The sequence below is a fragment of the Protopterus annectens genome, chromosome 4.part0 (assembly GCF_019279795.1).
Source record: "Protopterus annectens isolate FY-2018-M chromosome 4.part0, PAN1.0, whole genome shotgun sequence".
Classification (NCBI taxonomy): domain Eukaryota; kingdom Metazoa; phylum Chordata; order Ceratodontiformes; family Protopteridae; genus Protopterus; species Protopterus annectens.
In genome coordinates this window covers 10,383,642-10,408,283 of record NC_056733.1, presented here as the reverse complement: position 1 = coordinate 10,408,283, position 24,642 = coordinate 10,383,642, and the positions used below count along the sequence as shown (strand labels likewise).

Below are 24,642 nucleotides of genomic sequence, written 5' to 3'. Positions count from 1 at the left end.
AGGTAAGTGCTTGGCATTTGTAGAGGAAAGTCATTGGGACCGTTTCCTATAAGGTTATGATTTGTCTTCTCCTCCTTTGGGGGCTTAAGCACCCCATTGTTTAGGTCTGTAGGAGCCTTGGGGCCGAGATCTGCCTCTTTGTGGCCTGTCTGACACCGGAAAGGACCAATTTTTTGAAGGCCAGTTTCTGCTAAACCTAGGTGGTTGAACCTGTAAGAAATCCTTTACTGTCTGCATTGATTTTGCTTTATCCTCCATTTTCTTTAACACCTCTTCTGCCTTAACACCAAATAAAGTATCATGCTGTAGTGCAGCATCCAATAATTTTACTTTAACATGTTCAGGTAAACTTTGTTCTTTCAACCAATCATGCCTTTGAATGACAGAGCCTGTAACTGCGGCTCTACAAGAAGCCTCTAATAAATCAAAACCACATTGCAGAGTATGCTCAAAACCACATTGCAGAGTATGCTTTCCCAGTTGTTCAGCTGCATGCAATAAATCCTGCATTTCCTTACTGTCAGGATTTTCTGGGTTTGTAAGCATTTTCTGTTTTAACAAAGACATGAGGTACTGTTGATATTTAAGCATGTGAAACTGGTAGTTTAAAGCCCTTACAGCTAAAGCAGCAGAAGTGTAAACGTTTTTCCTCCCCATCTATCCACAGCTCTAGAATCCCTATCAGAGGGGACAGGGTTATTAGCAGTGGAAGCCTTAACCCCTTTGGGACCCTGAGAAATTGTTTCTGGGTCAGCAGCAGGGTTTTTATAAAGAAATTTATGAGAGTCTGGGACCCTGTAGTACCAGTCTGGCTTGACTGTTGCAGGGTGTAAAGAATCAGGAGATAGACTGGATTCAGAGAAATCATCAACAACAATATCAAGCACAGGGGGGATAGCCAGGGGCCTGTGCTGAGGCAATAAAAGAAAGTCTCTGTGCCTTTTTTCTTGGATTCTGAATAATCCTGGCTCTCTCAATGGAAATGCTCCCTCATGGTGTGCAGGGTTTCCCCAAAGGAATAATCCTCAGGTGGAGAGGCTGAAAGTATAGATTCTTCTGCATCAGATTCCTCATAGGGAGGGAGAGAATATCCCTGATCTGAAGAGGAATCAGAGGAAATAGAAACCTGGTCAGAGGAATCATAGTCAGTGTCTTGCCTAGGCTTTTTATCAGGAGGAGGATGGGAACCCCTGATCAAAGTAAGTCTTCGGCCATTTTAAGCATCTGTTTCTTTGGCATGGATAACTGTCCAGGAGAATGCTGTACTTGTTTCCTTGTCTTTAATGGTGTTTTTCACTTTGCCTTGGCTGCTGCAGTGGACTTAATAGCAAGCTGTGAAGGTCTGAAAACACCCTCAAACAGATGCTTGCGCAGCGGCTCCAGACCCATCTGAGGGAATAGTTTCCGCAGGCCCAATACCTTGAGTTTCCAGAGGCCTAGGTGTCTCCACGTGGGAGTCAGATACGGCCTGTGGCTCTGAGGTAGCGGGTGTCAGGGGCTGCGAAAGCACCTCACTGATAACCGGCGACTGGCCTAGAAGAGGCTTCGTCATCGGTTTTGGATCTCGGATGCCAGTCCTTTTAATTGTCTTTGCGTTTTTTATGAATTCTGGTCGTTGGTTGTTCTGATGGCATAATGTAGTTAAATATTCGGCCAAAGTAATGTACAGCAAAATCAAGCAGACGCTTAATAGTGCATTTGTTGAATCTAGCACAAAACCGACAACTAGTAACGTCGTGGTCAGGGCCTAGGCAAGGAATACAGTAAGAGTGAAAGTCCTTATGAAGTATTTGCTTCCCACAAGAAATACAATTGTTAACTTTTACTGACATTGGTCTGAAGCAAGAAAAAGTTTCCCCAATGGGGTACTTCGCTTTATTGAAGACTTTGGTTCTGAAACTCTGTTTCGAAAATCTCAGGAGTCGGCCGACCGGCACTTGCGAACTGCTTTTGCTTCGGGCACCGCGCGGCAAGAAAGACTGAAGAAAATGGTGTCGGTTATATGGATTTATATATATGGATTCACTTCATAACACTGAAACTTCAAAATACTGAAAATGACAAAACTTCATAATACTGAAGACCAAAATACTGAAAGCTCAAAATACTGAATACTCAAAATACTGAAACTCAAAATACTGAAAACACATATTATGCGTAAACTCAGCTTAAACAACATAAATCATAACAATTTCTACCAAATATATGCTGCACCCCCCACACCCCCTGCTAATTATATATATCTACTCCGAGATTGCACTTAACTACACTATATGCCCCCCTGCATATTATTTGGTAGAAATTGTTATGATTTATGTTGTTTAAGCTGAGTTTACGCATATGTGTTTTCAGTATTTTGAGTTTCAGTATTTTGAGCTTTCAGTATTTTGGTTTCAGTGTTTTGAGTTTCAGTATTTTGACATTTCAATGTTATGAAGTGAATCTATATATATATATATATATATATATATATATATATATATATATATATATATATACACACACACACATATATATATACACATATATACATATATATACACACACACTATATATATATATATATATATATATATATATATATATATATATATATTTTTTTACACACACATATATACATATACACACGTACACGAAAAAAAAAACAAAATAAGCAGTTTGGAACTATTCTGGCACAGTGACAGAACAACTTCATTTGTAGCAGTGTCAGAGGTCAAAAAGATAAGATGGCAAGAAGTATCAGGTCCAACTGTTGTGATAAAGGTCTTTGTTTTGTTAAAGAATGTCTGACTCTCTTGTCCATACAGCACCTTAAGAGGTGGCCTGACCGCAGACCAAAGCTGCATTAAAAAAAAAAATCAGCTAGGCTATTAGAAGCAGAGAGATTTCTTATTAACAGACGAGTACTGATGGGGGTCACCTCAAAGTCACAGCTAAGTCTTGCATGTGGAAAAATTTAAGAGTACAGACTACAGATAAATGTGCATAAATAAGGAAATACAGATGCACAAATGTATGCCTAGACAGGAGTCCCCGTGGACTATGATGTTTGCAGATGACATTGTGATATGTAGTGAGAGTAGGGAACAAGTCGAAAAGACCCTGGAGAGGTGGAGATATGCTCTAGAGAGGAGAGGAATGAAGGTCAACAGGACTAAGACAGAATATGTGTGTGAATGAGAGGGAGGACAGAGGAATGGTGAGGCTGCAGGGAGTAGAGTTGGCGAAGGTGGATGAGTTTAAATACTTGGGATCAATAGTTCAGAGTAATGGCGAGTGGGGAAGAGAGGTGAAGAAGAGAGTACAGGCAGGGTGGAGACTAGTGTCAGGAGTGATTTCTGACAGACGAGTAAGAGTGAAAGGAAAGATCTACATGAGGAGAGTGAGGTCAGCTATGTTATATGGGTTGGAGACGGTGGCATTGACAAAAAGGCAGGAGTCAGAGCTGGATGTGGCAGAGTTAAAGATGTTAAGATTTGTATCGGGTGTGACGAGGGTAGACAGGATTAGGAATAAGTACATTAGAGGGTCAGTCCAGGTTGGACAGTTTGGAGACAAAGCCAGAGAGGCAAAACTGCATTGGTTTGGACATGTGCTGAGGAGGGATGCTGGGTATATTGGGAAAATGATGCTAAGGATGAAGCTGCCAGCTAAGAGGAAAGGAGGAGGGCCTAAGATAAGGCTTATGGATGTGGTGAGAGGACATACAGGTGGTTGGTGTGACAGAGCAAGATGCAGAGAACAGGAAGAAATGGAAACAGATGATCTGCTGTGGTGACCCCCTAATGGGAACAGCAGAAAGAAAAAGATGATGATGTACAGATTTATGCCTATACCAGGAATTCCATTACCTCACAAGAATAAGACTGTGCAGACAGAGCCCATGTCTCATCCACAACAAGAAAGATGACCAGCATGTTTAGATAAAGTAAGAAATATGCCAGAATAGTAATAAGATACACTCTTCGAATATATCTGTCAAATGATTAAACCCATCCCCAAAAAGAGCGAGTGAGAGGGTTAGAGATTTTGGAAAGGTACAGAGTGCATTGGCCTACAGATCCTTTCAAAGCTTAAGGGACCCCTGCCTGCAGGATAAAAAGGAAGGATACAGGTGTCATGTTAACATAGCAATTCCAGCAGAATATCCCAGAATAGGAATAAGAGTAAAGTACAACTAGGATCCATCAACTCACACAACAGATCTGTGTTCCACACACAAGAGGGAGAAGGATAAGAAATTTTGAATGACTAGAGAGTATGCCTAGTCCAAAACTTAAGTATGCGTACCTGTCTGAAGCAGAGAAAGACAGTCACCTGATGCATGTAAAGTACTGCATCGTTTAGGAAGCAGTTCAGGAACAAGTGAGGTTCTAGCACTAAAACACATTTTCCATCCTGTGAAGGACAGGAACTTTGTGTCTGGATTACAGCTAGCTGGTATAAAAAGCTGATGACAGCTAGGCAATCAAGTCATCAGTCAGCTTCACTAACGGTTGAGACAGGGCAGAGCTGAGAACATATCAGCACTGCACAAAAACAAAAATCACATTAAAACTAAATTCCATATTGCAAGAGGAAGTGACTCAAAGTTCTGCTGCTGACTGTGGGAGGGCACTAAAATAAAACAAAACAAAAAAATATATGCTAGGACAGTATCTGAGACCATTGGAACAGGGTACAGGTCTCCACGCCCCTGAAGATGGAAACAGTACAGCCTCTTTAGTGGCTGGTGAAATTTCCTTTCACAATTGCAACTATTATGGGGTCAAGGAGCAATGATGTTCTAGAGACAAAACATTATTTGAGCTTATGGTTGAAGAATATCAGTCCTGACTAGGGAAAAAAGTGCTTAAGAAGCTCAAAAGCAAAAAGTCATATTGGTACCAAGTAGCAACAGACACCAACCTAGCTCAATGCTAAATGATCTGATCAACTCCTAAGAAGGGTCAATGCCCAAAGCCCAATTCTAAAGAGCATTCCAGAGAGAGAGAAAAAGTCCCCTTGGTGCCAAGCACCTCACCACTGAATCACCAAAGACAATCCTCAGTCTGGGCACTGAACTCGGGGTCAAGAATACATTTTATTTTGCAAGTAAAATCAAAGCCTGTGAGAGAGAGGGTCAGCACTGAGAACTAACAATGACCAGGGCAAGGACAGAATGGTCCAGGAAGTATCCTGCATTTCACACTGGTACTAAAGTCCAAACATGTAGAGCATAGCCACTGACTGATAGTCCCCCAAAAACATAAGACCAAATCTGAAATCAAAGTCAATCAGGCTGGAGTGAGGGTCTATACAAAAATGTTCTGTTCAACTCGGAATAAAGTGACCCAGAAAATTTACAGAAGTGAAAACATCTCTATTTCCCTAGGCTGCTCAAAAATAAAACTAGGACATTACCACATCTAACATCAAAGCCAGAATCAGGATGGTGATTGAGTCCAACAGTTAACTCCTTCTGTTCACCAGAAATCTAACATAATGAACCCAAAAGCAAGTCATGTACAGATAAACGTCAACCTTTACAGTTTTAACAAGGATAAGGAGATATTTACTAATAAAATCATTCAGGAAAGAAAAAAAGTTTATTCGTTCTTTATCAGTAATGAGAACCAGGCTAAAACTGGACTGCAAGCATCATAAAATGTCCCAGAAGAAGACAAGACATGATCACAATGAGCCTCAAAGCCAGAAGAGCGGGACTGGTGAAAGGGTCAAACAGAAAAAAAGTTCCTTAGATTCATAAAAAAATACAAGACCACTGCAAGACATGAATACATGAGCATGAGCACCAGCATTTGTAAAACTTGACAAAGCTAATGAAGCATTTGTTAGAAGAAAGGCAAATATGAAAAAGAAAAACTTTGGTCTGCTCCAAGAAATCAACAACACAGTCCAAACTACACTGGAAAAGAACAAATGGCACTGGAGCTCTAAAGGATGCTTACACATTCAAATAATCAATCTTTTCCATTAAGACAAAAGCATACATGCAATTTTGAAGGACCGAAAATGCATTCTAATTCCAACAGCCATTGCATATGTTCAGTAAAATTTCTAAAAAGTTTATAATTCAAGTCTGAAATGCAATAGTATCTCCTAAGAATCTAGAAATTAATATGAACACAGTGAGCAATAAACACACCTATTCAAAAGCCGTACAAAGAAAAGGATCAACAGTAGAAAACAGGACGAGAATATCTAGTAACAAAACAAAAATTAACTAACCTTAAAATCAAGGATTAAAGAGGTCAGAAGTAACCAGGAGGCTAAAGCTGCTGAAAAAATAGAGAACTTCAGTAAAACTCAAACAAAATACCTCCAAAAATAAATGGTATTTTAGCATGCCTGAAAATATAAAGTGCAGCTAGGCACAATAAGGGATCTAAAGAGGGGTTCTTTCACAGACAGAACTGCAGGAAAAGAGGCAGGCAGTATGTGGCTTGGGAAGTGTTTAGGTGCTGGACTGTCAGAATCTGCTGGTTCCAAGTTCTACAGGTACAGAAAGTTGGACCAGCCCTATCATATCACTCAGAGACGTGCAACATTTTCTACTAATGTTTAGATTTAAACATGTTCTAACCAGTGAATTTCTCAGCTGATAGCCATATTTTGCTGTAACCAGCATTTAATATAACCCTATAGATGGCAATTATAAATATTCAGTGGCCAAATATCAACTTAGCAAATTCAAATGGTCAAAAAGGCAGTATGCCAAAATATCATACAAATTGCTTTCAATACAAAGCACTGCAAATGTTTATAGTATACCACAAACGTGCTAGAATTCAACAGCTGTACACTTGTCAAAGGACAAAGCACTTGTAAATGCACACAGATGCATCACCAGCAAACTGAATTAAAACAGTACTGTGAAACTGCCTCGATCCTCAAGCTAAATACTTACAATAATTTTGCATCAAACATAACCCACAGACTTTAGGTTAGAGAAATGGCATTAGAATGTATTTAATTACATAAAGTGACTTTTTTTTTTTTTTTTTTTTTAATCAGATAAGGACAAATAAGACTGAAAGAATTAGAAATCTGTGAAACGCTACTGATTTTGATGAATAACGGACAAAAGACAAAGTGGCTACTTATACGATAGAAGTATCCACACCCTTGAAAAAAGCACCTGAAGAAACAGCTCTAGCTAGTGGAATAAGCCTTAACTGGAGAAGCAAAGGTTTTTCCATAAGCCACATAAAAAAAGGAAATGGCCTCAGATATCGAGGATGAGACTGTTGGCTTGGAAACAGATCTGCCCAGAGCCCTGGGATGGTAGGAAATAGACTTTCTATAAAACCTGAGCAGTCTATGCACATCCAAGGTGTGAAAGATCCTCTTACTAGAAGATTGTGGAGAGGGAAAAAGTGGGTAGGTTAACAGACTGACTAAATGACAACTCATTCACTGCCTTAGGCGTAAAGGAAGGATTAGTGCATAGGGAAACCCTATCCTTGGGAAAACCAGTAAAGGGAGAAGACGCCATAAGGGCCTGAAGTTCTGAAATCCTTCTGGCTGAAGTGGCAGCCAAAAGCAGCACAGTCATCCAAGTGCAACGTTGAAGGCAAGACTAAAGTGCTGGTTCAAAGGGAGGCAATGTATGTTTTTCCAAAACAAGATTTAAATCCCAAGGAAGAGGAACTGGTTTCCTTAGTGGTCTGATATGGAGGACACTGTTCAAGAAAATTTTGACTTCCAACCTAGAAGCCAAAGGAGGGTTCATAGGCATACAGGCAGAAATGACAGAGATGAGCTTTTACCAAAGAGTACAATAACCCAAGTCTTCAGTATTTCACATAGCTAAGACACAACCACTGGAATATCCACAGACAATGGTTGTAGATCTTTGAAAACACACCAGACAGAAAATTCTTCCATTTGTAAATGTAAGACTTCCTGGTATTGGGTTTGCTGGCCTTGTAATGTTCTCAGAAAATGTCTGAAAGGGATCAAAACCCTATCACCCACAGTGTCATCAGAAGGGTTGACATTTGTGGATGTATTAGAGACCCATTGTCCTGTGTGAGCAGATCAACCCTGTGAGATAACTTGTGATTACTGCCCTTGGCTAAATGTAGAAAGGGGAACCAATGTCTTGGCCAAAAGGGAGTCACCAGAAAGATTTTTGGTTGGTCCTGTTAAAATTTTCAACAGAACTTTCTGAAGGAGAGAGAAGGGGAGAATGCAGAGAAACATCCCCTTCTAAGATAAGGATAGGGAATCCATCTTCCATGTCTGAGGATTGGGAAACTCTGGCACAAAACTTTGGAAGCTGTTCATAGGGGAGGCAAATAGATCTACTTGGAGTACCCCACCTGTGGATAATGTCCAGAAACACATTCCTGTGCAACACCCATTCATGGGACTGAATCATGAACCTATTCAATGCATCTGCCACAACATTCTGAGTGGAAGGAATGTAAACTGCCTGAAGAGAGTCAGCTGGTTTGGAGTTGCCAACTCTCAAGCCTTGACAGCCAACTTGCACAAGAGATACGACTTAGCCCCCCCCCCCACCCATTTACTGACATACCAAAGAACTGTGGTGTTGTCTGTGAACCACTTCAATGGACCCGTTGAAAGAGGATGAAAGGTTAGCAGGACAAAAATGAGAGGTCTCGTTCCTTCATCTGGAAAGGAGACCATACATCCTGAACTTTTCAATAGGCAAAAGGATGCTCCCCCATCCCATGTCCAAGGTGTTTGTGAGCAACTCCTGAGACGGAGGGGGGTTGTAGGGGCAGTCATGGATTCAAGGGCACCTGTTGAATCCACCACTCTAATTCTTTTTTTCAAGAAGGGAAGGAGAGAAATCACAAAATTGAGTGTATGAGCATGTTGCATCCAAACTTGACCTCTGATACCACTGGAGTTTCCTCATGTGAAGTTTGGCTAGAGATACCATGGAAATAGTGGATGCCATGAAACTCAGCAGATGGAGGAACTCACTGGCAGTCCGAGACTGGAGTGGAATGAAAGCTTGAAAGTAAGAGGTTAGAGGCAAGACCTTCTAAGGAGGCAAAGAAGCCAACATATTGTCTGTCTGAATTCTGCATCCTAGAAAGACATGGTCCTGTGATGTCTGAATTCTGCATCCTTGGAAGACATTGTCCTGTGAAGGAATGAGAGAGGATTTTTGGATAATTATGGTGAATCTTAATCTTTCCAGAAGAGAAACTGTGAACTGAAGGTTTTGAAGAAGTACTGGAGAATGAGCCTGGAGGAGGAGGTCATCCAGGTAAGGGAAAATCTGAATAGCCCTGAGTCTACAATAGGCAATGACAGGAGCTAATCATTTTGTGAAGACCCCTGGTGCTGCAGATAGACCAAATGGCAAGGCAGAAAACTGAACATGTAAGGAAGCAACAGCAAAGTGCAGAAGTTTCCTGAAGAGGATGGCTGAAGATGTGAAGATAGGCATCCTTGATGTCCAGTGACACTATGAAGGTCTGTGGAAGAATGACAGGAAGCACTGTTTAAGGAAAGCATGCAAGGGGATACCTTTAAGAAGGTGTTTAGAAGGAAGATATCTAGAATAGGTCTCCAAAGACCATCCTTTCTAGGGACTACGAACACGGAGTAGAAACCCTTCCCTTTTTAGGAAGGTGGAACCTCTTGAATGGTACCCTGAGAGAGAGAGCAAAGTGTGAATCACCTGAAGAGAGAATCAACTGATCTTTTGGAAGTTGTATACTACCCCTGACAGTAGGAGGCATCTTCCATACCACAACGTAACCTCTCAGGATAATGGAAAGGACCCAGGAGTCCTGGGTGATCAGTTTTCAAGCAGGCAAGGATATAGACAGATGTAAGGAGAGGTCCGACTGCAAATAGGTCTGTAGTAGAAGTAGACTTGGCAGAATAAGGCTTTCTGGCACCTCTTACTTTTAGGGGGTCTGGTTAGCTTCCTTACAAAAGTGGTTTTAGAAGGATAGTTCCTTTGAAATCTTGAAACTGATGACACAGATATGTTTAGGGTGCTGGAGCTCCTTGCCCTTTTCTTACAAAGACTTGAAAAGTTCTGCGGCTGCACACCCAAACAAAGCCATGGATCTAGTGGAGCTTCCATATATTTTTAGCTTTGATGTCTGGCAGTGGTCGGAGTCTCAGCCAAGAGCATCTCTGAAGGACAGAGCCAGATGCAATCACTCTGGCAGATGCTTCCACTGCATCACAACTGCATTTAATAGAATAAAGTGTCACTTGGGCAGAGGAACCTGAAATGGAATTAAGCTGGGATTTAGTGTTAGAATCTGGAATCTCAGAAAGGAGCTTAATGGCTTGAGTAAGGAGGACTAAGGAATATTTTAGCTACATGGGTCGAGTAGTTTATGGTCCTAAAGGCCAGAGTGGCCAAATTATATACTTTTTTCTCCAACCTCTCCATAACATAAATTTCCTCTCCTTGTTCGAGCATAGAAGAGAGGTATAGAAGGGAATAGCTTAGAAGGCTCATCTGCAACCACTGATACTGTAGCTGGGTCTACAGAAGGGCACTTAAACTGCAATCCTCTGGCACTTTACAGAACCTGTCTGGCCTTTTAGGGGCAAAAGTTGTGAATCTGAACACTTAGTAGCAGAGGAGAAAGCATCCAAGAAAGCTGGAAGCACAGGAGGTACTGCACATGGGGATGGAGAATCCATCTGTAAAAGATCATACCTTTTTGTATGGCTGAGATCTCCAAGCAGTCCCACTTAAAAAAATGTTCTCATCTTCACAATGGTCTCTCCAAACGTAATGTCTTCCCCTGGAGAGTCAAATCATTTGATTCCTCTTCTGGGGACGCATATCCCAGTGGAGAAGATATCTGGGCAGAGTACACCACAGCCATCCCCAGAAGAATGATCCTTATCAGAAGAATCCGCAATTCTGATCCTTTTTTGGGGAGAAACTGGAGAAAAGGAAGGAGAAAGAACAGAAACTCTGTGGATTGCCTAAGGGCCATGACTGCATTAAAAAATCCTTGCGAAAAGGCTTGCTAATCAGTGGATTGTTCCTGAGGAGGAGAAGAGTGCTTAGCTTTCTGCTTTTACAGTGCCGCATCCATACAGTGGAAGGACAAGAGACCCGATGTCAGCTTGCATTCGACGATACTGCCAGGGATCTCCTCATGAATCAGAATTTGAGTAATGCCTTGAGGGTCTTCAGAGACGATGAGCCAGGGTCCCCCCCCATGTCTGAAGCTGACATCTGCATATCCCCAGAGGATGTGCTACCAGGATCCTTTACAGTCACCACAGTAGTACCTGCAGAAGAATCACCAGCTACCTTCAAACAGGTTTTTTGGAACATCAGCCTCAGGAGAAATGTCTGGAATTGGAGGAGAAGCAAATACTTCAGGCCTAGACTTCTTGGGCCTTTTTCTGAACAGGCTCCCCTGAAGGGCCAAACATATTCCACAACATTGTGTGCTAAATGCTCAAGACGTTTGTTCTCTAGATATAGGTTAAGAGAAGCGAGATGACTACACAGAGACTGTGGGACAAAGGCCTTACAAACAGCAGTGGAGGTACGGTTATGGTTAGGGCCTAGGCAAGAGAGAGACAGATCATGGGAATCTTTATGTGGAATTTGCTTTCCACACCAACACTTGCCCTTCTTAGATGACATGTAACCTCAGCAAACAGTAGCACAAAAGAGAGTAAGAAAAAAAACAATGGGGCACTTAACTGATTCAGAATCCGCAACTTTGCTGACGAGCATACTGGAAAACACATTCAGACTGGCAGCAGATAAAGTTCTGGGGATGGTAAGGACCAACATTTGCTACATACCCAATGTCGCTTTATGGCCAACATTGAAAGGGATCCTGTGTGTGACATTGCATGTACCTTACAGTAGCTTTAGACTTTTGTATACTGACCGGATGTTTAGGGCAGCTTGCAGTGGACTCTCCCATGTTATGAATACTGCACTATATGAATAGGACATCTTGTAGTAATAAAAAAGATTTCTGAACAAACTGCACTCAAGCAGTAGCCTTTCACACAAAGTCTGCATGAATGCCTTTTTACGAAGTAAGGTCAGATGTTCTGGACAAGGGCACCATCTCCAACAAAACATGTCACAATGTGCAAAACATGCAAAATGTAACCAAGTAAAGTGCCAGGACTGCAATATCAATTGATGTGACGAGGATCAAAGATTTCTGTAATGCACCAGAGGGTTGTGCATAGAACAGAGCCAGAGATAACCCACTTCAATTGCACAAGAACAATTTAAATGATGCAAAATATAAACACACACACACTCTCACACACACTCACACACTCTCACACACTCTCACACACTCTCACACACTCTCACACACTCTCACACTCTCACACACTCTCACACACTCTCACACACTCTCACACACTCTCACACACTCTCACACACTCTCACACACTCTCACACACTCTCACACACTCTCACACACTCTCACACACTCTTAGAGTTTATTCACTGTTGCAGTTATTACATTTGGGTTATCTGCTTGCAGTAGCCCTCAGTCGACCTGATTAAAGTCTTGGGGGTCCTGCGTCGGTTGCTGTCCCTTCTTCCATGACGTCAGGGGTATAAAACATGCAGCCAACACCAGTTTTTCTTGCCTTAGATGTCAGGTGCCACCCTAATGGGAAGCAATTAAATCTAAGTACACAAGTTTATGCCTCCAACAAAAAAGCAAATACACCAAAAAGCTTTTGAGCATAGTAAAGGAGAGTAGAGCCAAAAGAAGTAAAGGGGCTGGAGGGAGGGTAACCAGGACTACAACAGTGAATACACTCCAACATCTACATTTATGGTAAGTGTGCACAACTGTACTATGTTCTTCGTGTTTCACTGTTGCAGTCATCACATTTGGGTAGATTCCCAAAGCTAAGGATAGGAGGAGGAATTTAGATAGCATTAGGACCAGCTATAAGGCCCTGCAAGACTATAGTGGCAAAGTCAGTTCTGGATTTAGAGAAAATTGGCAGATGGCAATGCTTGGTGAAAGTATGTACAGAACTCCAGGAAGCAGCTTCTAGGATGTCCCTGGTAGGGACACCTTTGAGAAAGGCTGTAGAGGTAGATGCAGCCCTGGTTGAGTGGGGTCTGATCCCCTGTGGGACAGGGCTTCCATGGTGCTTGTAGCAGAAATGAATGCAATGGCCTATCCATTTGGAAATGGTTTGCTTTGAAATAGTCTTCCCCTCTGCCCCTGCAGCAAATGCCACCATCATTTGTTCGGATTTGCTTTGAGGTTTAGTCCTGTCCAAGTAGAATCTAAGTTGTCTATGCACATCTAATGAGTGCAGTATCCATTCCCCTTTGTTCTGTGGATTAGGAAAGAAGGTTGGCAAATGAATGGACTGATTAAGGACCACAATGGATACCAACCTTGGGCATGAAGGAGGGACTGGTCCTGAGGGACACCCTATCCGCATGAAAGATGATAAAAGGCTCCACTGTCATAAGGGCCTGTAATTCAGACACCCTTCTTGCTGAAGTGATTGCTAAAAAAGTGGTTTTCCAAGAAAGGAATTTTAAGTCTGCAGTAGCTGATGACTCGAAAAGGGGGAAGAGTAAGTTTCTCCAATACAAAGTTAAGGACCCAAGCTGGAGTTGGAGCTCTCCTGGGTGGTCGTAAATTTTTGGCCTCTCTGAGGAACTGCTTGAGCAGTGGATTTGAGAAGAGGGGAGGTTCTGTGTTATAATGAGCTGAAATGACTGAGGCGTAAATTTTGGAGGAGGAGAAAGACAGGCCCTTATGAAGCATCTCAGTTAAGTATTGTAAAATCTGAGGTAAATTGGTCACTGTTGTGCTCCTCCCTTGAAACTGGTTCCAGGCACAGAATCTTTTCCATTTTTCAGCATAAGATTTTCTAGTACTAGGCCTCCTTCCCTCTAAAATGATACCAATCACTGGTTTACTGAGGGATGGTAAAGGAGAGATTAGGCAATTAGCCAGGCTGCTAGGTTCAGTGTTTGAAGCTGAGGGTGCAGAATCTGGTTCTCCTGCTGAGACAATAGGGTAGGAGTCTGTGGCGGGTGCCATGGGGCCAACAGTGACACTGCACAAGAGGGGGTACACCAGTGTTGGGTGGCCAATCTGGTGCAATCAAAATCGCCCTTGGTTTGTCTCGTTTGATCTTTAGTAGTACTTTGGAGAGCAGAGGCAGAGGAGGAAAGGCATAAATGGATAGGTTTTTCCAGCTGAAGGACAGAGCATCCACTTTCCAAGCTTGCTTGTGGGGAATCCTTGTGCAAAATTTGTCCAATTGATAGTTCTGGGGGGAGGCAAACAGGTCTAAATCTGGGTTCCCCCATTTGCTTGTCAACATGTTGAAAATCCTTGGTTCCAGTTTCCACTCGTGTGGGTCCAATAGTTTTCTGCTTAGTTTGTCTGCCAGTGCATTTAGTTTTCCTGGCAGGAATCGAGTTTGTAGATGCACTTGGTAGCTCAGGGCTGTGTTCCACAATGCCATGGCTAGTCTGCAGAGGGGGTAAGAATGTGTACCCCCCCCACTTGTTTATCTATCACATAACAGTGGTATTGTCAGTCTTTACCATTAATTGTCCTGGAAGAATGTGGTCCTTGAAGGCTGTCAGAGCATTCTGTACAGCTAACATTTCTTTTTGATTGATATGCAGGTGCATTTGACTTTGGTTCCATTTGCCCTGAATGCACTTCTCTGCCAGGTGTGCCCCCCCATGCATAGTCTGATGCGTCTGTTATTAGGGTTTGGGTGGCAGAGGGTAGTGTGAATGGTAGTCCCTTGTTTTAGTGGCAGGCCTCTGCCCACCAAAGGAACTCTAGGAGTAGGCAAGGTATGATACGAATCATTGCTTCTAGATCCTGAGAATGTGGACACCATAGGCTTTTTAGACAACATTGTAGTTTCCTCATACTCAGTCTTGCATATGGAATTAGAAGAATGCAGGAGGCCATGAACCCCAAGGCTTGTAGTATTTGCCTTGCAGATAGCAGGGTTTTTGTGGCCACTTTTGAAGTAGGTTGTCAAATGAATTTGTTTCTCTGGTGTGAGGAAAGCCATCTGGCAAGTTGCATTCAAGCTTGCTCCCAGGAACATAATTTGTTGACAGGGTACCAGGTGTGATTTCTTTTCATTTATGGTGTACCCCAGATAAGTTAGCACCCTTTGTACAAAGGCCAAATGATTCAAAAGTACGTCTAATTCAGGCAGAAAGCCAGGACAATTGTCCATGTATGGGTATATCTTAATATTTCTTTGCCTGCAAAATGCAATGACTGGAGCTAGGCACTTTGTGAATACCCTGGGCACAGTAGATAAGCCAAAGGGCAGTGCAGAGAACTGATGGCGCGTGTAGCCTGCTTTGAAGCATAGGTATCTTCTGCAAGATTCCCTGATTGGGATGTGCAGGTATGCTTCCTTTAAATCTAGTGTTGCCAACCAGGCATCTTTGCCTAGCATAGTGAGCAACTGGTGAAGAGTCAGCATCTTGAATTTTGGAAACAAAAAGGTGTTTAGAGTAGACAGGTCCAGGATAGGATGCCATGAATTGTCTTTTCTGGGTACCAGAAAAGTAGAGTAGAAACTTTGTCCCTTTTCCTCTTCTGGTACCAACTGAATAGCCCCCATGCTTGAGAGAGAAAGTACTTGTTTTTGGGACTCTGCCCACTGATTTGGGAGTAGATCTGGCTACCCGCTTGGTGTTGGTAATGAGTAGAAGTGAAATCTGTATCCCTGGGACATAATTTAAAACCCATTTATCCTGGGTAATGAGTTCCCAGTTCTTTGCATGAAGAGCAATCTTTCCCCCCCAAAAGGGGGGTCAGTTGGGAAGTGCTTGGCAGTTTTAAAAAGAAGTCATTGAGACAGTTTACCATAGGGGGGAGTTTTATTACTCCCAGATTTGGAAGTGGAGGTCCCCCACTGCTTAGTCTTGTGCGTAGCCTGGGACTGAAGCCTGGAAGCTCTGCTGGATCTGGGTTTGGACTGAAGGTTTGGAAGAGGCAGGAAAGGACCAATTTTTGGAAGGCCAATGCCTACTAAATCTTGGAGGTTGTACTTGTAAAAAATCTTTAACAGCTTGCATACATTTAGCTTTTTCCCCATCTTTTTAAGAACCTCTTCTGTCTTGTTGTCAAACAGGCAGCCCTGGTTTAAGGGAGCATCCAGTAATTTCGCTTTAACATGATATGGCAAGGATTGCTCCTTAAGCCAAGCATGCCTTCTAAGTACAGACCCAGTTACAGCAGCCCTGCAAAATGCCTCTAGTGAATCAAAACCACATTGCAAAGTATGTTTTCCAACTTGTTCAGCTGAATGCAGTAAATCCTGTAAATCCTTATTTTCAGCACAACCAGGAATCAACATCATTTTCTATTTAAGCAATTCAATAATATGCTGCTGATACTTTATCAAACTGGCAGTTTAAGGCCCTAATAGCCAAAGTTGCAGAAGCGTATACCTTCTTACACCCCATCTATCCAGTGCCCTGGAGTCTCTATCAGAGGGGGCAGGATTTTTGGCAGTAGTAGCTTTAATGTCCTTGGGTCCCTGTGAAATGGCCTCAGGATCCGCAGTAGGATTTTTAAAAAGGAACTTGTGAGACTCAGGGACCCTGTAATATCCATTAGGTTTTCTGGGAGAAGGAGGTAGAGAGTCAGGGGCCATTTTTGACTCTGAAAAGACATCATCAACAATGTCCAGTACAGGGGGTATGGCTAAAGGCCTGTGCTGGGGCAGGAGTAAGAAATCCCTAAGCCTCTTTTTAGAATCAGAGAAATCCTGACTTTCCCAACGAAAATGCTCCCTGAGAGTAGGACAGGTTTCACCGAAAGAAAAATCCTCTGGGGGGGAAAGCAGAGGGAATAGAGTCCTCAGCATCATAATCCTCATAGGTAGATGAGGGTAAATCCTGGTCATCAGAGGAAACAGAAAATTCAGAATCCTGGTCAGAAGTATCATAAGCAAACTCAGTCCTAGTTCTCAGAGGGGGAAGGCTGGCTTCCCCGGATTAAAGTAAGGTCTGCAGCCATTCTTATTTGTTTTTTAGGCATAGAGGCCTAACCATGTGGTCTGGGCTTCAGTTTTCTAGGCATGGTTCAAGTTTTAGGCCTTGAAGAAGAAGATGGTGTTGGTTTAATGTGCAAGTCAGTAGGCCTGAATACACCTTCAGAAGCTGGTGCTTGCACAGCGGCTCCGGACCCATCCAAGGTAGAGACATCCGCAGATTCCACAGTTGAAGCATCTCACGCCATACTGGACTCCGAATGGGTCTCAGCAGAGGCCTGCGAATCTGAAGTAGCAGGTATCAGGGGCTGCGAAATCGCCTCACTGAGTACTGGCGAACTGGCGAATGGCTTAGAAGCGTCGTCGCAGCCTTGGACCTAGGCGGCCTGTCTCTGTCTTTATCTTTGTGTTTTTTCGGAATGTCGGTCGTCGGATGGTTTATCGAAGACCTATCAGAATAACTGAACTGAGCACCAAAATATTTAGAAGTGAAAATATACAGATGGCAGATAGTTTATGGTTTAAATAAGGCACAAAACAGACAGCGAGGTACGTCATGGTCAGGGCCTAGGCATGGAATACAGTACGAATGAAAATCTTTATGAGGTATTTGCTTTCCACAAGTAATGCAATTATTTACTTTTACTGACATCGGTTTAGAGCAAGAAAAAGTTTCCCCAATGGGGTACTTAGCTTTTAGTTTAAGACTTAGGCTCTGAAACTCGAAAACGAAAATTTCAGGAGTCTGCCGACTAGCACTTGTGAACTGTTTCTTCTGTGGGCACCGCACGGCAAGCAAGACTGATGTAATGGCATCGGCTGCATGTTTTATACCCCTGATGACCTGACGTCATGATAGAAGAGACCGCAACCAATGCAGGACCCAAGACTTTGCTAATCAGGCCGACTGAGGGCTTACTGCAAGCAGATAACCCAAATGTGATGACTGCAACAGTGAAACATGAAGGACATCTTCACTTCCATAACAGCAAATTGATCAACTAATAAAGCACCATTCCTTACTCACTCCCCTCCTCCCCCCACAGCTGCTTTTGCCAACACCCAAGAAGCTACTCTCTTAGGTCATCTATACTGCAATCAGGGCTTCATGTTTCTGCATCACACAGCCATGCTGCACAAGTGCACTTCAATCAGCAACAGAAGGTAACATGACCCCCCCTCCACCACGTGCCTATCACAGCCTCCTATTCCTTTCATTACATTCACAACCCCCATGTCCTGTTGTTTCAGAATGCATCAACAACTGAAAGTGACTGACAAGAATCCACAAAACATAACAGTAATTAATAAATGACTCAACACAACAAAATGCTTACCCATTAACAATTTCCACCTTGACCCAGATATTCAAAGTTGTCTGTCAAGCAGCCTTGTTCTCAACATAAACTTCTACAACAAACACGTTCCAAAAGTGAATCACATTTAGGGTTAAAATGTTAAGTGCCGGTGCAGAAATTACTTATGAGTAGTTCACTGCGTCATAGGCACATCACTACCCCATTACAATGTGTTGTAAACTTTAAAACAGCAGCAAAACCTCAGACTTGTATAGTACAAATAAAAAAATATGTACTTCATTGGTTAGATGCCAAACAGAAAATTTAAGTTATTCTAAAGATCTGCTCAGAGCCTCACTTTTCAGTAACATTTTTTTCACTCTCTCAATATACTGCTTCTACCTTAAGTTACACCGAAAGATAAGAAAACTAGGTGTTGTGCTACCTTTCCAAGATATCAAGTTAGTATAAAGTATTCTAAATGTGTTAATATCACGTACTAACAAAGTGAATGGCTTTGTTCCCTGTAGACCTGTACCTGTTGTCTTTATCCGTTCTTTCACTGATAAGAGGAATCCATCGACTTGTTACCTAAACAAAAGGTAATAAAAACAATTCCTATTAAAAATTTTCAAAAAATATTTGCAATATCTACCAAAGCATTACAAAGTATAAGAAAATTGCAATGTCATAACAAAACAGAACACAAGTCAGTACACTGTAGGAGTTGTAATCAATTTGTATAAATTTACCTTTTCAATGGAATTCTTGTTGTTGACTGCATACACAATGCAAATAACATTTGCCTGAAAGAGAAGACATGTCTATTACTTTTCACTTAGGCATTCAATCTGTTAAACAAACGTATCAAGTTCTGAACAAGACAACATGAAACTACATGGAGAAATTCCAGAAGTCATTTTGACAGAACCCCACTTTCATGATACCACAGCTATGCCATCACACAAAGTCATAGGAATGTTAATAATGCCCCTAAAGAGTCAAGTTCAGCACACCCGGGAATCAAAAGGAACCATTTACCCAAATAATTTCTGCCTACACCTGTACTTGTCATTCTTTATACCCCAAATTACCCTTTCATCTTTGCTCATTCCACACTCTCTCTCCTTAACTCTAGAATGCCTTACTTCTCATCACTCTGTGCACACTAGGAGCTAGCAATTCGCTTCAGGAGCAGCTTCACTGAACTGTTCAATACAGGAATCACAAATCAAGGATTTGAAGCAAAAGACTGGGTGAATTAAACTCGTGTGCATGTATACACACACATATGCACACAAGTTGTGTGCACATATTCACCATACATTCAGTTGAGCAGACATGTTACCATAACAGTAGATGTCTGACTGTGGTAATGGTTGCAGTCACAGCATTAGAGATGTCAGCCTCTCAAGAGTTGTTTCACCGATTACCCTAGATTACATACAGAAAAAATGTATGTCCTTCCTTTGCAACATTTTTACCTAATTGGGACTACAAACTTGATATTAAAATACTGTTCAACTGCATCAAGATCAAAGGAGTGCAGAGATGCATTTCTCGGACTGAATATCAGGTGAGTGAGTGAGTACCTCCTGCTACAGACTAACATGCCATCTAGGATACAGCAGTCTTCCTTGTGCCCACAAGCGTTGGGAGAGGCACCCTTGCCCTACATCCCTGAAATGGATAAATCAACCTTGGGGAACCTTTTATACACACACACATTATACATTTATATGGGTGTTGATTCAAGACCATACCAAAACCAAAAGCAGTCAGGCCAACCAGCACATTTCGCCCTATAATCACATGGGAATGCAGTATGGGAAAGTTTTTTTTTACATCATGCCCTGGAAGATCTAAAATTGTGGTAAGCACTTCTTCATAGTAATGTCAACTTAAGAGAATAAATACTTGCAGCAGCAAGCAATGAGAAGACCCTAAGTGAAAAACAACCTTTGACAGCCATAAAGTACGGTTGACCAAACACACAGCGCAGTTCTATCAAATAAATGAATGGAAGACCACACTGCTGCACAGACATCCTCTCCTTGCAAAACTACTGAAAAAAAGAGGCAGTAGTAGTTACGATTTTCAGTGATTGCCCTGGGAGCAGCAACAGTCTCACTTACAATTGCAGCATCAGGTGACCAAATACCAACACATGCTACAAAGTCAGACTCTTACCTCCTTGTCTTTAAGAAGTTGAGCCAAGAATACTTCGGAAAGAACTGGACTTCTGAAACTAAGATGTCAGTGGTCTGTGAATACCTAGGGTATGCAACAGGTACTCTCTCTCCCATTAGACCACAGCAGAAAAAGCAAAGACAATAACATAGATTCAGATACACTACCAAAATGCTTTATGAAAAAAAAAACTCAGTTAAGAGCACGCAATAGGTTCATAGGTAGGTACTAGGCTATCTGCCCAAGGGCATTTATAAGCCTAGCCAGAGTCAGCTTTCGCCGCCCCATTGATTAATTAACTGAGCCTCTGTCAAGAAGAGCCAATGAAGTGATCCCAGGGGTGTATTTTTTGTTAACCATATTCTCGTCAAGGTTTCTCTTGAGCGTTAATGATGGGCTCTGCCTAATGTAGTCAGGAATTTTGTTCCAAAGCATGGGGAGTCTGACAGGAATCTATCCTTCCAGCATGTTCTACTTATTGTTGTGGCAAGGTTTAGCTCACTAGAGCGAGTGGCTCACAGTGACTTGTATTTCTTTAGGTTTCTTTCAGAAATCTAAAGAAACATGAAGATTTCTTTTATTTACTTTATCACAGCAAGTCAACACCACTATATACCCAACTGAACACACCAAATTGCTAGGAGTGGAAATAAACTAAAATTTGACATTCACATATCCATGACCATAAAAAAAAGTCCACAAAAAACTAGGAGCGTTATACAGAAATAAGCAATTTCTCACCAAAGCAGCAAAGATTTCAATAGCAAATTCCCACCTTATCTCCACCCTACTTTATGCCTCTCCAATATATACCAACCTAAGGCAATGTGATCTAAACAAGCTAGAGATCTGCTACAACAAAATCGCCAAATTCGCCACAGGGGCATCCTACCGTAGTCACCACTGTCTCTCACTTGCTGAACTGGGCTGGCTTGAACTCCCTCACCTCCTTCAGTGGTATCAACTCTCACTCGCCCACAAACTAGTAAACCATCCACTAAATGTCCCATCCCTCCAGAATCTACTCCAACCCTATCGCACCACCAGACCATTAAGATCCAGCAACAAAAATCACTTGCAGATCACTAAAGCCAATAACTCTGCTGGTGAAGCACTATTCTCTTGCACCATAGCCAAATTATGGAACGCACTCCCACCTACAATTAACTCTGTACCATCATGCACCCACTTCAAAACTTTACTAACAGAGCACCTAAAAACATGCTGGCTATGCCCTTGCAACTCCCACTCTAATATCAGCCACCCCATCCAACCACTACCTTTCTTTCCACACCACTAACTACCTTGATTATAGCAAGCTCAGATGCTCATGAGCCTAGTACTTATTATACAGCAGGAATTTCTCATTGTAACATTTGTTAATGTCTGTTATGTACTTCACAGATAAAGATTCTAGTTGTCTACTGATGTACTATGTTCTTCATCTGTAAATATGTTGTAAGTAATTGCTATGTTAAATTGTTAATCGCTATGTAATCCAATGCAACTACTGTGTTTATTTTAATGTGGAGCTTTTCTCTCCGGGCCTCCGCTGAAAATGGACCTACGTCCAGTCGGACACTCCCGGTCAACAAATTTAAATTTAGGTGGAGCATGTCCATCAATTCTGAGTTGGACATGGCTTTGTAAGTCAGGTAGAGATCACCACTGAGTAAGCGATATGCCACCGAGTACAGCCGGAGTTTTGCCTTTGTTAAACCTGTAGAGTTCCAATGCTGTAAGGACATGAAAGTTCAAGAGAAGTATCTTTCAGAAGACATAGCGCGCCTCTGTACAGCACACTAGTTTAAAAAGAGAAACAAAAGGCTTTTTTTAACCAAGTTAAAGTTCCAAGAATGGAGTTTTTTTTTTTCTTTTTTTAAACAGAGATAAAACATGTCCCTAAAAATGCCTTGAATAATGCTGCAAAAGCAAGAGTTGATGTTCTCATATTGCTGCAATAGCTACAGCCAATGGGTTACATCCTGCCAAGGATATAACAGCAGGCCAGCTTCCAAAGCTTCAAGGCATCTTCTACAATCCCAAACTGTCAAGCAGCTCAAGCGGAGCTCACTAAAGACAAGTTTAGCCACAAAGCCCCTCAGAGCTTTCCTACTGCTAAAGAATATGCTCCTCTGAGACTTCAGAGGATAGATGGTCGGGTTGTGCCTTCCTTAGCTGGACACAAGTTCTCTGAGGGGAAAAAACATCCACTCTCATTTTTTACTGAATGTTTTATTACTTTCCTCTTCAGAAAGTTATTTTAACGCTAGCAGTGTTTCATTTCAGTGGATTGCCTTGAGACTAACATACTTTTAAATGAAGCACTGTCAGTTTAAAAGTAGTATTATCTAACTGATAAAATACTTTTTGTAAAGAAATTGTGTTTATTTTAATGCTGTGGGGTTGCCAGACTGCCAGTATTTGACAGTGCTTTATTACTGTGCTTTTTCTGTCAAAAAAAAAAAAAACTTGTGGACTGGTAGTTTTACTGGCATTGCTGCTCGTTTTCCCCAGAATATAGGCACCATTTCAGCTTAACCATGGAACAGATAAGTCAGTGTCTTCCAGCCACAAAAAGAAAAAGTTGAGCAAACTGCCTTTGCCACTACAGCAGGCTAGCAATTTGCCTCAGATGCAAGTGAATGACTGTGCTGTGGCCATTTGTTGTACCTAGACCACTAATCGTTTATCCCTAATCACTCTCATGTAGCATGTAGAGCCACTATGGAGTGAGGGAAGGGGTTAGCCACATCCTCTGTGGCGGATGGGGTCCCCTCAAGAGGCAAGGGAAAAATACTTCAGTCCTGACGGGTAAAAGGGAAGGTTTCCCTGTTGTGTCAGAACACCTGGGGAAGAAGTGGCTGTCTTTAGTAAAATGGTTTGGCCCCATTTTTCCAGTTAAAAAGAAACTGGAAATCAAGCACATATCTACTCCTCCAAAAATTTCCTTGGCTAGGAGTAGTTTGCTGAGATTGATTCAGGGTTTGAATCGGGTTGTAGAGTAGTTTCCAGAAACTGAACGAGGGATCCCTCCTTTCCTGAAGACATGCAAAATTCTGAATCTGAACAGGAAGAAGCGGGGACAAATTCAAGGTTTTGTCTTCAGATTGCTGATGCAGACTTAAGAGGAGAGCTGACTTGCTGATTCGCCCTGTCAGAGTTTCTCTTTCTCTGAGACCACTGCTAGAATACCACTCTTCAGTGGGAGAACACTGAGGTTTCTCAATCCCTCAAAAAATACAGTTACAGAAGGATTTTCCAGAACCTACGCCCATTCCTCTTGTCCTGTCTGCTTTACAGGATGTGTGCCTTACTGCCTGCAATTTCCCTGATCGTTCAGTTGTCCCTAAAAAGGCAGACAGGATGTGTAGAGTTCCACAGTCTTAATTTTTTATACACTATTCCCAAACCTGACCCAGCTGCTATAGCCTTAGTTGAGTTCTCTGTTGAGCACTTCGTTAAATCCAGTCTTACTCTTCCAATCCTACTGTTTCTAATAAGAACAGGAAACATACTGATAGGTATGGGAAAAGGTGTATACTTATGCAACTCTAAAATTCAGAATTTTTAAACTGACATGTTCATATGTTAAAGTTTATTCTGATGTTTTATATAAAGTTTCTTCTTGTGAAGAAAAACTGCTTTAAATAACTTGTTTTTTTCTATTGCACAGAAAACATGATTATGTACGACTCTGTTGATACTTCTTCCAGGGAAATGGCCACAGATACGGTTTTAAAGTGGTTTGGCTGCATTCTCAGAACCTCCCAGACAATGCAAAAAATTAGATTTTAAATTCTCCCTTGGATAGAGATTTAGTGTTTGGCCCCTTTGCTGCAGAGATGATTAAAAAGTGCAATGAATGGGGCAAGCTGACCCAGTGAATCTAAGATCTTTTAGCCCTCCTTTTCCAAACTGTTCAAAGGATTTTCTTTCTCCTCAACCAATTTCAGCAAAAACAGCACAAACTGTCTCAACAGAATTCAGTTAAACAGACATTTAAGTACAGTTTTGTACCTACCATAAATGTAGATGTTAGAGTGTAAACACTGCTGCAGTCATTACACTTGGGTTATCCTGCCATCAGGCGGTTCCCCAGTCGGCCTGAGTTTCAAAGTCTTGGTCCGGTGTCGGTAGCTGTCGCCTCCTGACGTCAGTGCAACAGGGGGTATTA

The 24,642-nt window shown here is 42.0% G+C and overlaps 1 protein-coding gene across 3 annotated transcripts in view; it reads right to left on the bottom strand.

Annotated features, from left to right (window-relative positions):
- The window catches only part of RHOT1 (ras homolog family member T1), a 1,470,459-nt gene that overhangs the window by 1,104,578 nt on the left and 341,239 nt on the right, over positions 1–24,642 (bottom strand). For all 3 annotated transcript variants that reach the window (XM_044068049.1, XM_044068050.1, XM_044068051.1), the window contains exons 5-6: positions 19,028–19,081; positions 18,814–18,866 (exon numbers count right to left, since the gene is read on the bottom strand). In XM_044068049.1, the coding sequence (XP_043923984.1) occupies positions 18,814–18,866; positions 19,028–19,081 (107 nt within the window). The remainder of the gene's footprint in view (positions 1–18,813; positions 18,867–19,027; positions 19,082–24,642) is intronic.